The sequence below is a fragment of the Zonotrichia leucophrys genome, chromosome 3 (assembly GCF_028769735.1).
Source record: "Zonotrichia leucophrys gambelii isolate GWCS_2022_RI chromosome 3, RI_Zleu_2.0, whole genome shotgun sequence".
Lineage (NCBI taxonomy): Eukaryota > Metazoa > Chordata > Aves > Passeriformes > Passerellidae > Zonotrichia > Zonotrichia leucophrys.
Genome location: NC_088172.1, coordinates 67,150,291 through 67,164,402, shown reverse-complemented (window position 1 = coordinate 67,164,402; position 14,112 = coordinate 67,150,291). Strand labels below are relative to the sequence as shown.

The 14,112-nt window shown below is 38.9% G+C and overlaps 1 protein-coding gene across 5 annotated transcripts in view; it reads right to left on the bottom strand.

Moving 5' to 3' along the window:
• RPS6KA2 (ribosomal protein S6 kinase A2) overlaps nucleotides 1-14,112 on the bottom strand; it is a 286,567-nt gene that overhangs the window by 21,450 nt on the left and 251,005 nt on the right. For all 5 annotated transcript variants that reach the window (XM_064708648.1, XM_064708651.1, XM_064708647.1 and 2 more), the window contains 3 exons: nucleotides 13,941-14,043; nucleotides 9,168-9,298; nucleotides 7,346-7,471 (listed from right to left, as the gene is read on the bottom strand). In XM_064708648.1, the coding sequence (XP_064564718.1) occupies nucleotides 7,346-7,471; nucleotides 9,168-9,298; nucleotides 13,941-14,043 (360 nt within the window). The remainder of the gene's footprint in view (nucleotides 1-7,345; nucleotides 7,472-9,167; nucleotides 9,299-13,940; nucleotides 14,044-14,112) is intronic.

Sequence of the window (14,112 nt, the reverse complement as noted above, 5' to 3'; positions counted from 1 at the left end):
ACATCCTCCATGCTGTCTGCAATCACTCATAGTATGGCAATGAGCCCTTATTAGGGCTATTAATGCTGGTTTCTTTGCAAGCACTCTAGAAAACAGCCCTCCCTGTGCCAATTCAAAGAAGGACAAAGATTTGTGCTTAAATCTGCTCAAAAGCCTGCATCTCCTAAATGGCAGTCTACCGAATTTGGTGCCCCACTGCCAAAAAGCTCGAGTATGCTTCAGACACTCAAAGCCATCTTTTACCTGAGTGTCTGGGCCATGTTATTTACTGATGCCCAGCTTAAAAAACAAATTTATCAGGAAAACCTGGGAAGTGTTTTCTGCAGTTTATCAAGGTAAGAAGGTGTCTTGTACCTCTTACTCTGCATTTTGCAAGGCTACATTTCCACTAACATGACAAACCAACTGCTTGGCAGGTGAAGGGGAAGGCATCTCAGACATTTCCTTGAAGAGTTTGCTTTACCAACTGCTCTCACAATCAGACTTCTTTTCCCTGAATCTCCCTTTTTTAGCTCCAAGACATTCTGTCTTCCCTTGCTGTCTTTAGCAGCCAAATGGTTGTCATCCATCATTTATATCACCTTAGAGATATTTATAGATTTTGATCGCATCCCACTGCGCTCTTGTCTGTCTTACATCACACGTATTTGTAGCTCTCTTGAGAGAGCTTGCCTTGTAATTCTTGCATATTTTCTGCTATAGATTTTCTCTAATTTATTTATATTCTGTCTTAAACCACAGATATCAAAAGAGCACATGATCTCACAGGGTTTAGTATTCCTACTCAGGTACTACAAGAAAAATTCGTTCATATGCAAGCATGTAAATAAGATAGAAATCTATAGGTCTGGATAGAAATTGTATTAATAAAACTGTAACTACACTTGCAACATATTTATGAAATATTTGTCTGATGCAGGTATTCAAATATTTGTATTTCCATCCTATGAATCATTTGAGAACACCAAATAGCTGCATTACATATTCAGGGAAGGAAAGCAAATAGTAATGAAAAATTTTGGCCAGACTGCAGTCAGAAACACTTTCTCAATAAAATGTTGGAAATTAACTTTAGGTATCGTTATTATGATCGTACAGAGGCAAAAATATACGCTTTTCATAGATAATTTGATAAGCCATCTTGAGGAAGAACAAGGACAGTTATAGGCTTCTGGAAGCACTAAGTTGGCACTCTTATTTCCCATCACTTGACTGACTAATGAGGTCCTTTTACATGACATTATATTCTTCCTGGTGCCACCTTTCCCCCAAGTGTGAGATGTGATAGAGGCCTCCACTTGCCCATACAAACCTGACTGTGACAGCCAGCCAGCTAAGTCAAGGGGGGTCTGCATTGCTAGAGACTGAACAAGAACTGATCTGATCCATGCCCATGCAGCCCATCCTCTCTCTGGCAGAGTCCTGACAGTACGGATTGCTCTGCTCCAGCAGCAGGTAACTTCTGCTAAATTGCAAAGGGATGGATTACCAGGGGCTCTGACCTGGAGACTGGCGCACATATCCTGGGGCCTGACCTCTGTACCATGTTCTGGGGGGGCAAGGCTGGACAAACAGTGGTTGAGTATGTCTGGTTTGACAAGCTGGCAGACTCAGGGCCAAGAAAGCTGAGGTCATCTAACAAACTTTCCACTGACCTTCCTATTTAAATACTGATATATTTATCCCTTTTCTGCCAGACACTAAGTACATCCCAAACAGACAAAAATAGATACAAAGCCTTCCCTGAAATTTCCACTGTCTGTTTCACTTTAGTTACTTTTTATGGTTAAGGAGAAACAATTTTAAGCAAATCTGTCTAGATCTAAAGACTCCTTGACTTTCAAGGAGATTTAATGATGCTTGGACCGATTTTCTTCTTCTTTTTTATTTTTTTTCCCTACTCTTATTTCACTAAGTAAGATTCCTATTTTCTTTATTGCATTCAGCACTAAACACCTGACCTAACCATACTACAGGCTAAAGAGAAAATGTAGAGCCACTAAATACCTCCTGCCTTCAGATCAGCGTGCAGTTTTATCTACTCACACCAACCACCTAGAAACAACCAAACTAAGATCATGAACATCAATGGAAGTGGAAAATGAAGTTTAAGAAAATTATGAAAAAACTCTGGAATTTAAATTGGTTTTGGTGACTATGTCACTCACTGTCATTAGCAAATAAATAGACATATACAACCAGTTTGATTACACAAGCCTGCCAATACTAGCTCTCCTGAGTTACTGATTTCTATTTATTGATGGCATGCTGACACCACTTCTCTGCTGGTACCAAATTTTTGTAGCTAATTAAAATGCACCTTCTCTCCAGTCTGCACACACCAAAACATGTTAGATGGATGTGCTCTCAGTGCTTTGCAGCTGCCAGAATTATACACGAGGATTCACTTGGACTCTGCTAGCAGAGTCCAACTTGTATCCCAGAGGCAGACACAGACTGCAAACTTTGGCTTTGCTCACAACCGTGGAACATCTGGAGCCAAACAGTTGGTTAGTACATTACAGAGATAGGAAAAAGTCATGAGATTCACATGTGTTTCAAGATTCAAATTCTACTGTAACACTGGCATCTGCAAAATTGGACTTGTCAATTTGGACTATCTCTACTATATTTTTCTTCTTCAAAGGAAAGAAAAAATGTATATCCTGTTTTTAAGATATACAACCTAGTTTTCCACCTTGCCTCTAACAGCATGGAGGGACTGAAACCCCCCAAGACTTAACCAGCTGGATATTTTGAAGAAAAAGGCAGTTAACATCAAGGTGTTGAATGTGGCATCTAAAACCCCTACCACTGCAATATTGGGGGCAGTACTGGGAGTCGAACTGGCTCAGCAGCAGAAATTTCTACTTGTCTATTATTCACCAGTAATCTCTGCTGGGGGTCAGGAGTCAATCTGAATAGACAAACCTTTAAAAACAGGGAGATGAAATGAAGTCCTTTTCTAATTTACTTAATCTGGCATCAGTAAGAAGCACATCCAAAAATCCAGCTTGAAAGCTTCACTTGTGCTCCAAGCTTGAAAGCTGTGCAATAGTTTTAAGACAAGAAAAACATTCAGAATATGCTAATTGCATCACATATCTGGAAGGTTTTGAAAAATCTGATTCACCAAGTCTTCTGAACTCCAAACAAGAGCTCTTAATCTGTTTAGGCTTCCATTTTAAACTTTCTTCCACCCACAGAAACCTCTACCAGCTCCTCTAGCATAATTCTTTTACTTAATTAACTTATTTTCTATAGATACCGATGTGACTTAATACTTTGATCTTATTTTCCTTCACCTCTGACCTCATCATTACATTTATATCCATGTGAAGTTTGTAACTGCAACTGAAAATGCCAGTGTTCTTTGCTATTAAAATCCATTAGGCCTGCTGTAGTCAAGATGATCAATATTATAGCAGAAGAATCTTAAACACAGCAGAAGTCCATCAGAGGAGAAATACTCTTTTGTTTCCCATCTTTCTTTTTTCTACCAGAGTATTGTGAAGCATCTACCTCAGAATATTCTGTGATTCAAAAGAATTAATAAATCCTTACTTGTATTTTAGAGCTTTTTACTTTTTTTTCCCTTGGGAATGAAATGGAAAAAAGTTAAAAGTAAAATTTTAAAAGCTCCCCAGGGTATGTACGTGCAAGTAGAATATGACACATGGACTTGCTAAACCAACATCTACCTGCACTGACCTACATAGGTGGTGACTAGCTTCAGGGTAGACTCAATTTGCAGGAAGTCTGACTGTCTACAGGGTTTCTCTTGCAGGGTATTGAAATGCTCTCAGAAGTGGAGCTATGTCTGAATTCTGAAATATTGCACTTAGAAGCCCAAGGGCATGTCTAAAATAGCTTTAGAGTTTATTATTAGCATTTCATTTTTACAGATGACATAGAAGAATAGGGAATAGGTGGTAAGAAAATTCTCTTCTTCAGCAGCTCCATGATTGGATTTACAGAGGCAGTACAGCTGCCTACAGGTGCAGAGAGGTGTCTGGGGGAAATTCCAAAAGCTCCTCAGTGAGACACGTGCCTCATCTCAATCAGCTCTGAAAAGAGTGGAATTCCAGACCTGTTCAAATGCTTTTACAACACCAGCAAGCACCATCTTTGCACTGCTAGACATCTAATTACCTCTACAATACGCCCCCCCAATTAGCAGCAGATGGCCAGCAAAAGGAAAAGGGATGAAGTGGCTTGCATTTTATTAAATATGTTCTGCTTCTGGGCTAGGAAAGGTTTTGCTTTTCTGGCAGTGGCTCTGACTCAAGTTACTCTGGCCAGGCAATCTCCTGTCTCAGTAAGACACCAGGGAACAATAGTAAACAAGGTGAGTGGCAGGCTCCAAGGAAGGATAATTTATTTCCACAGTGACATGGTGTGTGTCTTCCTGCAGCGATGCCACCACGTAATTTCCTTAACTCCTTCCCTGAGGGAGACAGGATGATGTTCTCCGAGGTGTTGGCAGTTCCTCTGAAAGAGGGAGATTTAATGAGGTGGTGCAAAGCAAATGGGGCTGCTGCCTATCACACAAACTATCTCTGCAGACACTTTTCCCTCTGAATGTTACATGCTGGAGAACACTGAGAAAATTATACTTACTAACAGAAATGAAAAGAGCCTAATTACAGTGATTTTTAAAGAGAGAGTTAAAGGATGCATGTCAAAAGGGACTGATATATAATTATGATAATATCAGTTGCAACTCCTGTGCTATCTAATTACTTGAAATGGGTGGCATTGTGCAGTTTTTTTGAAAGCGAGCTACTCTGACAACAAAAGGATATAATTGTATTATGAAGTTACAATAAAATTGAAAGAAAAGTAAAATTAATATATTGGTAAGAGTAATAACCAAAGAGGCAGCACTAAATGTGCTGGAAAGACAGAACAAACAGAAACCCACCAACTGTCTCGAACCCCAAATCTGTGCTACACATTTGACTCACACTGTGTCAGAAACGGAGATGCTGCACATGTTGCCTACACTGGCAGTCAAAATCAAGACATATTTACATGACAAGAAAAGAGTTGTAAGAAGTGGAAGAACAAAGGAGTAAAATGAGGAAATATTTTTAAAAATGGGAAAGAGCATAAACCTAGCAATCACAGAGCTGAACTCTGCTGGAGCTCTGAGTGTCTCCATGCCCTGGCTTTGTTCTGGATCCTCTGAGGTACCCCAAACACCCAGCCTGCTGAGCATGCTGGACCCTGTCAGATCTGGGCACTCAGACATCTTCAAGGGATGAGGTTTTTCTATTTTGGGTTCACACTGGTTGTATTACACTCATAAATCCATCCATAATACTTGATATAAATGAAATATTAAAGTTATTACTTAAATTTAGTATACATTTTGTTCATCATGGATGTATTTCAGTTATACTGAACCCACACCTATTATAACATAATGCCATCTGTTGATAAATGACCTGGGCACTGAAAAGCTCTGATTTTTTAAATTCATTAGAAATGAAAATATTAGCACATTCATATGAAAGCCCACAGATCTGCTGGTAAGTCCATGCTCCTAATTATGGTGTAGCCCAGCAAAATCAACCATTGTTTGAACAGTGACATCAACAGATTGTAGGTTAATAGTGGTTTCCAGATTTTTGTGGCCATCATGAGGAAACATGAAAAGTTTCATGGATTTTCAGGGATACTGCATTGCCACCCATCTAGTAGTGGAAAATAAGACTGAATAAAATGTTTCATATCATTCTACTGACTGCCTTGAGGTCATTTATCTCAGGAACTGCAGTTTGGATCACTTCCTTAAGCTGTCATCATCTCATTTAATAGCAAAGACACAATCTCATTTTTTAGCTAAATTTACATTTATTTTATAAAATTTTAAAACAGTAAAAGTAGACTAGCAGTTGGCTAGATCCCCTCATTTACTGCAAGTGTGCAAAATACTCTTCTCTATGTACTGCAATCTGTTCCCATGAGATGCCACAGAAGTGAAAGGATCTGACCTAACTTCCCCTGTTTTTTCAAATTCCGTGTTATAATCTAAACTTGTCCCTTTCTGGTACAAGAACAAAACCATGAAGTACTTTCCTAACACATGAAGTGTTTTCACTGCTAAACTTTTCCTTAAAGAAAAGTGCATGTTTGAAACTCTTCCTCTGAGCTGTTATCTCACAACCACTTGCCACTGGTCTGTACTGGCCCCTGCAATGGCTGCATGCTGTTTATTCAACAGCACTGAATGGAATTGATGACAGTTCTCCAAGCATGGCCTTCCAAAGTAGCTCTACTGAAGTTCTTCCCTCATCCTAGCAGCTCCCTGGCCTCTGGGGCAGATGTGATGTCACTGTTGTATTTTTTGGAAAAATTTCTTTGCTTAGGATTCTTCTCTTGGGAAGCTGAGAAGCTTCAGAGAAAAAGGAAGACAAAATTATCTCATTTGCTTCTCCTGTGTTTTGCTGCTTTAGAATGTGGTTGGAGATTGTCTATCTAACATGTGAATTGTTTTTACTTAATGACCAATCACTGTCTGGCTGTGTTGGGATTCTGGAAGAGGTCGGGAGTTTTACTTTAGTATCTTGTTAAACCTTCTGTAAGTATCTTTTCTCTATTCAGTAGTATAGTTTAGTAGAGCATAATAAATATCATATATCATATCATAAAATAATAAATTAGCCTTCTAAGAACATGGAGTCAGATTCATCTTTCCTCCCTACAACGCAGGACCCCAAAATTACCACAGTGACTGTGTTCTATGCAGCGTTCCTTGACCAAGTCTGAAGTTCACTGACTTGTCCTCAATGCCCAACTAAATCAATATTTTATCTCTGCTGAAGACTGACTTTCACTCATTTTGATAGCATTCATTTTGAATGTGAAGAAGACAAAAGGAAATCTGAGTTTTTCTAGGTGATCATGGTTTTCACTGAAAAAATCTCTCTAATTACAAGAAACTCAGACCTAAAGAACTTGAGAAAGAAGAATAAATCATGTTTCAAATTTGCAATAATTTTATATGCAATTTTTTAAAATTATGATGATTCAGTCTAGAGAATGTTAAAAATCTTATTTAGTTTGCAACGAGTATGGCTGAAGTGATAACTGGATTTCCATGCAAGACAGTAAAGGGTTTTTCCACTGAGGAATTCTATGTGGTGGGATTGAAGTGTGAAAAATAGGGAAGACTTATCATGAAACCTGCCATATTACGAAACAGAAAAAAATCTCAAGCAACAAGAAATAAGCCAACAAACAATCCAGAAGCAGAGCAGCCTCAGCTGCATTTCTGCAAACAATCCAGAAGCAGAGCAGCCTCAGCTGCATTTCTGGCATTTACCAGAGGCTTTCTTACCTTCACTGCAAACTCTGTTTCTGTAGCTTTATGAACACATCTCTTGCACACGGAATAGGAGCCAATTCCTATGTCCTCCTTGATCTCGTATCCATCAGTAAAGTGAATGTTGTTCCCATGTAACTGCTACAGGGAGACAAAAGAAACAAGGTAATCAGGACATGAGTATGTAAAGGCAAGGATCCTTGATCTCCTCTCCCTTCACAGAGCTCTCTTGTCCTTAGCAGCTTTTCTAAATCCAGTTAAAAGATTCTGAAGCTCTTTACGTAAACAAGTGAATGTGTCTGTTCCCTTTCTACCTTTTTCCAGTCTGTAAGAGGGAATTGTCTGTAGAAGAAGTGGCAAAACTGCTGCTATTTTCTAAACTATTTTTGGAATGCAGAAAATAACCATATATTAGAAATTCATAGGAAACTGTGGGTCCAAATCTCCTGACCAACCTACATATCTTGACAATATAAACTGATTTCTAAATACTGAGGGGCAGGTAACATAAAATATTAAGTTTCATAGTTTCACTGTGTTCAAGAGAGATACCCCATATATGAGGAGTGCTTCCAGATAATTGGAAGTCTTGTCTAGAATATGTTTATCTGCAGTTTCTTTGTGAGAGAGAAGTTAATATTTTCAGCCATTAATTCATATGTTCTTTGGAAAATGTCTGGGCAAGTAGACCAGTCCAATGGTGAACCCCAAATCTGAGGCTTTTTGAAATTTGCTGCAAATTCCATCCCAGGACTCAAGAAACAACCAGCACCTCTAAAAATCCTCCAGAATCTTCTCTTTAAAAACATAGCCTTGCCAGCAAAGTCCACACAGAACCTGCTAAATTTTAAGATGTGCATATGTCAATATTCAATACAGTTTTACAAAGCAAATCACAGGAATTTGATTTAACATATATATATATATATATATATATATATATATATATATAAAAATATACACGTAACATATATATATATATATATATATGGTATTTCTGAGATGTAATGGCTTGGGTAGTATTTCACTTACTGTGCCATAAGAGCATCTTTAAGAGTATGACACATTCCACTGCAAATAATTAAAACAGAGATGAAAACCTATGAAAACCACAGATAGGGTCTCCCCTCCTTGAGGCATGTACACCTGTGGCTGTGGGTAGCAGAAGGAGCTTTTTCCTAGTGAGAAAATTGGCTGCATCTTTAAGCAGCCCTGTTCTTTCTCCCTGTTTTCTTCTTTGATGTATCAAACCTTTTGTAGCAATCTATTTCTAGTTTAAAGTACAACTGAATAGATTTTTTTAGGAGAATAGCAGCAAAGAACCAAGTGTCTGGCATGTTCCCCACCAAGCACCCTGGTTTAGGTGAGTACATCCAGGCTTTTGTGCAACAGAACAGGAGCACAGTGGCCTCTTACACCCAGGAGCTTGGGCTTGGGGGAGCCTACAGGAGCAGTTCATCAAACCACTTTGCCAGCACAAACTGGATCATATAATCCAAGACAAAACTGTTGGGAATGAAATGCATTCAGTGACAAACCAGTATTTCATTACCTGCCCTGCATGCACAACTGGAATCCTGTTTCAGGTATTGAGAAGTGCTTTTCATTTTAGTTGTGACAAAGAGCAGCCCCTATTTCCTTTGCAAAGGTGGTGAGGAACGTTTTATACATAAAAGCCTTTGCAAAAAATTTCTCATTTTCTAACACCTACGTGCTGCATGTAAAACACCTCCTTCCTACACTAGGTAGCTGTGAAATACCAGTGAGAGCATTAGGCAGTTTAAATAAACACATACGTATGTGCACATCAGATGTGAAATGTAACCAGCATCAGTACCTGCACAATTGGATGAACAGTGATCTTGTGCACATCTTGCTGTGCAGGCTCCTGCACCAAGTTGGAGGCAACAAAGCTGAACCCTCTGAAAAGATGATGAGCATTGGCACTTGGAGGAACACCTGGGGAATCTGTAGGAGAAGGAAGAAAATGGCCTCATGAGCTGCACAGAAGAACAGAAAGGAAAAGCACGGCAGTAGAGCAGACAAAGCCATCTCTGGCAGTCAATAAATCTGATAAACTGGCACACACAGGGGAATATAATTCATCTCCATGTCGAGACTTAGGTGTGCCTTCTCCATTCCTTTCCTCTGGGTTTGAACAGTGCAGGGGTATTGTTTGCAAGGATGTCTCCTCCTGGATACAGGATTTTTTCACAGGGCATTCTTAGGCAAAGTACTGCCTGTGCCAAGAGTGCCCAGAGAGAAGGCACAGGGCAGAGAGGCTCGGTGAGAGACAGGAGGCTCAGGGCAGGGAACCTTGCAGGGCTTACCAGAGGTTCTCCAGGGAGTGGAAAAAAGCTACAGGCTGTTGTAGCTGTCTTTTGCAGCACAACTTAGCTACAGAAATTACAAAGGATGGAGTGGCAAATTGTGTGGATCAGGAGAATATAGAGAATGCATGAAACCAGTGGAAAAGCAGAATACTCCAGTAGTGGCCTTATAGGAATCTTCTGGAGCAGCTTTAGGAGCCGGGACCTACTCTAGGGAAGACAGGGTTGACTTATCCTCAGGTGGAAAAACAAAAAGGATTGTTTTAACTAACCTTCATGGATATTTTCTCCCCACCCTTCCTCTGATACAGCAAAAGGAGGGAAGGAATGGCTAAAGTTCAAAAAATCCTGAATTAGAAATTCTACCTTTGGTAGGCAATAAGCTGAGAGCAGTTCTTTGTACCTGCACCACTGCCCAGTGAGAGAAGCAGCATGACAAAGCAAGTAGAGCTGCGCTTCAATTAAAATTCTGAAAAGCTTTAAAGAGATCTTTCTCCCCAGTGTATGTTTTATCCTGGGTATTTTCCTCAGCAAGAAGAATCACTTTGTAAATCATCCCTTGGCAACAGGTTGGGTATTATAAAACCTATATTACTAAAATTTGTTAATCTTTTATTTGGTTTTTTGGAGGGGGCATGTGGGTTTTTTTCTCTTTCTCCCTTCACATTTCCTCCAATGCACCATGTGATTTACTGACAAAGTTACAGAGTTAAACTTCCTTTAGAAAACTATTTCCTTGTAGTAAAGTGTGTAAATACCCAGTTATTTAAAGAAAATACATCCCCACGGAGCTTTATCTCTGACTCACCTGCCTGATGCCCTGAAAATATGTAAGAATGTGAACTTCTTAGCGTGCACACATCCTGTATAAATCTACTGGTCAAATGAATAGAGGAACTGAAGTCAGAATTTGATAAAACCAAGATATATCTACTTGGGAATAAACAAAACTGAGACTTCAGCTAATTCCATTTCTCATCACAAAGCTCCTTTCAGCTTTGACAGGCGTCAGGAGTCGGTGTGCTATTACTGCACAGCAAGCAGAGTTCAGATGGAGAAGATTGTCTTTTGGTAAAATGACGTGGGCTTTTTGTTTATCTCAGTGTTTTTGATGGGCACTCTCCTTGCAAATACGTGGATGAATCACACCAGACCTCTTGCATCACTGGATACTTCCTACCGGGGCATATCTATAATAGGGATTGTTACACAAGGGATTAATTAAGAGGAAAGAATGTTTGTTTAAAAAAAGGAATGACAATAATTCACATCTGAACACTTCTGAACCTCAGAAAAGCTGTGATCCAGCTCTAAAACTAAAGTGGTAGATCAGATCCGTTTAAAAAAATTGTTCCTTCATAATTCACTGTCAATTGCTCCAGCAAATACTGCAGAAGAACTATTGATGATTTGCTGCTCACTATCAAATATTCATCACCAACAACTGATTTACTCATTAAAACATTTCTGCTAAGTGCAAAGCTATGCATAAATCATGTTAATTAACTGATAGCTTAGAAACCTAAATCATTTTTCCAGGCCTTATAAATCAGAATAATTTCACATATCTGAATTAGAACCACTTACAGGCACTAATCTTATCTAATGGTTATCTTTCTTCCTGTGAAAAGTAATAATGCTTTGTTCCACTAGAGCACCTATGTTTAAGGGTTTTCAAAGGCTTCATAACTCCTAAGTTATTTCCTTCATCATGTTTCACTGGGGTTAACAAACATCTTAATTGCAAAGGAGGATATTTAGGTATTTCAGGTGAAATTTTAAATACTTTTTTTCAGCAGTAAAGCCAGTCTAAAACATCTCTGCTGGTTACAGCCTGCTGTTCCATCAATTACAACAGTACAAACATTTGTGGACTGAAGTCTAAGCTGAGTCACAAGAATGATCTTGGTTTGATCCTTGTTCAAATCACGATTTCTAACCTGAACTGCTTCAGCCTCCAGCTCCATGAAAGGAGCTGAGTCACCACAAATGAGATGTGGGGCCACAGTGGTGAATTTAGGAAGCAAATGGCCAAAACCAGCAACTCCAACTTGGATGAATCTCTGAGAAAAAGTGATGTGAAACGATACCCACATAATCTGTCAGTATCAGAAACCACATCTTTGGCACACTTAGATCTGAAGTCAAGAATCCACAGAATGTGGTTTCACCCTCCAGGGTAAAGGAAGTTCCTGAGGTACAGCAAATCACTGAACTAACAAGATTTACTGTATCCAAAACTTTGACATAAACCTGCTTTCAGACAGGAGAACTCATTCATAAAGACAGTGCTAAACAGTGATTGACAGCTTCATTAAAACACAACTGCATGATCATGAAGCAGGAAATTATTACAATGCTTTCTCTCTGAGGATGTTCTCAGTAACAGGGTTAGTTTGTTTGTTAGTTTTATTTTGTCCTGATAGACAAAATAATAATAAAAAAAGCTTACTGCTCTATTCCATTGGCAATGTGAGAGAGTATTAAACACATTTGTGATACTCTTCCCAATTTGTTTGACACAACCAGTCAACAGTCAGGGGCTGCAAAATATTCTGCCAGTCTGCTGTGGCTTTTCCATCATTCTGAAAGTGTAAATGCATTCACACTTCCAATTACACCTATTTTGAAATGTTTGATTCTCAGGCCACTATCCATGGTAGCCCAAAGCAGAATTGAGGCCAGCCATCTCCCCACCCCTGCCACCACCCCAAAACAAACCTTCCAAGTCAGTTCTTGTAGGAAATAACAAATAACAAATTTAATTAGGCAACAGTAGTAACATGTAGAGTGTAAAATATAGCCCCAGGCATCAATAAAAGCAATGAAGTGTGAACTTCCAAAGCAATCCAAACTTTTAATGCTTCTTTGCACATCAGTGAAACTTCCCATGGCAGCACCAGAGCACACATCCCCAAAGACCAGATTAACTTGCAGTCTCCAATATTTCAGAGAAATTAGTGCTTCTGAAACCTAAATTACAGCTAAAATCAGATGTGTGAAATGTCTGGAAACCAAAGATCATGTTTCCATGCAGTGGAATAGGAATATCAGAACATGACTAACATATACTGGAGACAGGTGGATGTTCCAGTTGAAAAAACAAAAATGTAATATTTTTATAGTTTGTAAAAGTCAGCACATCTTTGGGGGGAAAAAAAAGGAACTGACTGAGGAAAGATTTGGAGTATATACCCTTATTTCAAACCCCATGAAAGGAAATCTGAGCCAGGCTTTGAATAGAAGTTTGAGCTAGTTTTAAGAAAAAATGGTGTAGGTCATGATAAGCCTGAACAAAAACTGCAGGAAGCCTCAACTCTGATTCTCATTTATAATGTAGGTGTTTTCATTAATGAAAGCTCAGATCTTTCCCTCTCACTGCAACAGTTCTGGGGCAATTTGAGGATTGAAGCTTGAGACCTTATACTTTTTTATTACCGTGATACTATGTGACATTTACAGTGCTTACCACCTTCAAAGTGTTTAACAAACAACCACTAATTCAATTTTTACACTTTAGAAAGTATAAACGGGTACTTCTTTACACAGGTACATCACAGGCAGAAATATAATGTAACTTGCTCATGTCTAGCAGGAGGCACCATTACAAGTGGGATTACCACACTGACATTACTGATGTTCTTCCTTTCCATTTAAAATAGTGGAAAGATTGAATTTTATGCAGCAGTCACCTTCACATATACAGTGTACAAAGTATAGTATTTCTGTTAGGAAACAGAAGTTACATGAACATTCTATCTGCAAGCATTTTCTAAATATTGTGGGCCAAATCTCCTATTGGCATAACTCTGCTGACCTCAGAATTTGATGATTCTTCATTTCTTTTAACCACACATTACCTTCCAACAGTCCACAGTCTGTGAGATGTCGTAATTAAATAAAACATCTATGCAATATATAATTACATACTAACTTGCAGAGAGATACAAAGGTCTTTGAAGCCAAGGTAATTGAAAATAGTTAAATTCAGCTAGTGTAAGCAAAAATTAATAATAAAATAGCAAAAAAATAGTTATTTTTTCCTTTTAAAAATGTGGAATATGTTCTTCCTAAAGACAAGTTAATATGAAGTTGGTGAAATACTTATGAGCTTTTTTTGGGTGGAAAAGCAAAACCAGTCGTTGCTTCCCGCTGGATATGGCAAAACCCTCTAATGCCACAGGTGATCAGACTTTTAGACTGTGTTGGACTAGAGAGGGGAAAGGAAGAATGAATTTACCAACTGAAAAGATGTATTACCCACGTGCCACCTTACTAACCTGTAGGGGTCCGAGATGTGAACTCTGGGTCAAAATGAAAAGTGTCCTCTGGCCGCCCCACCGCGGGCTTGAAAGGCGGCTTGATTTCTTTTCTGTACAGTTTCTACAAGGAGAAAAACAGACCACAATCAGCATCACTGTGCACACTCTCAGCATTCTTTAGGGTGTCCTC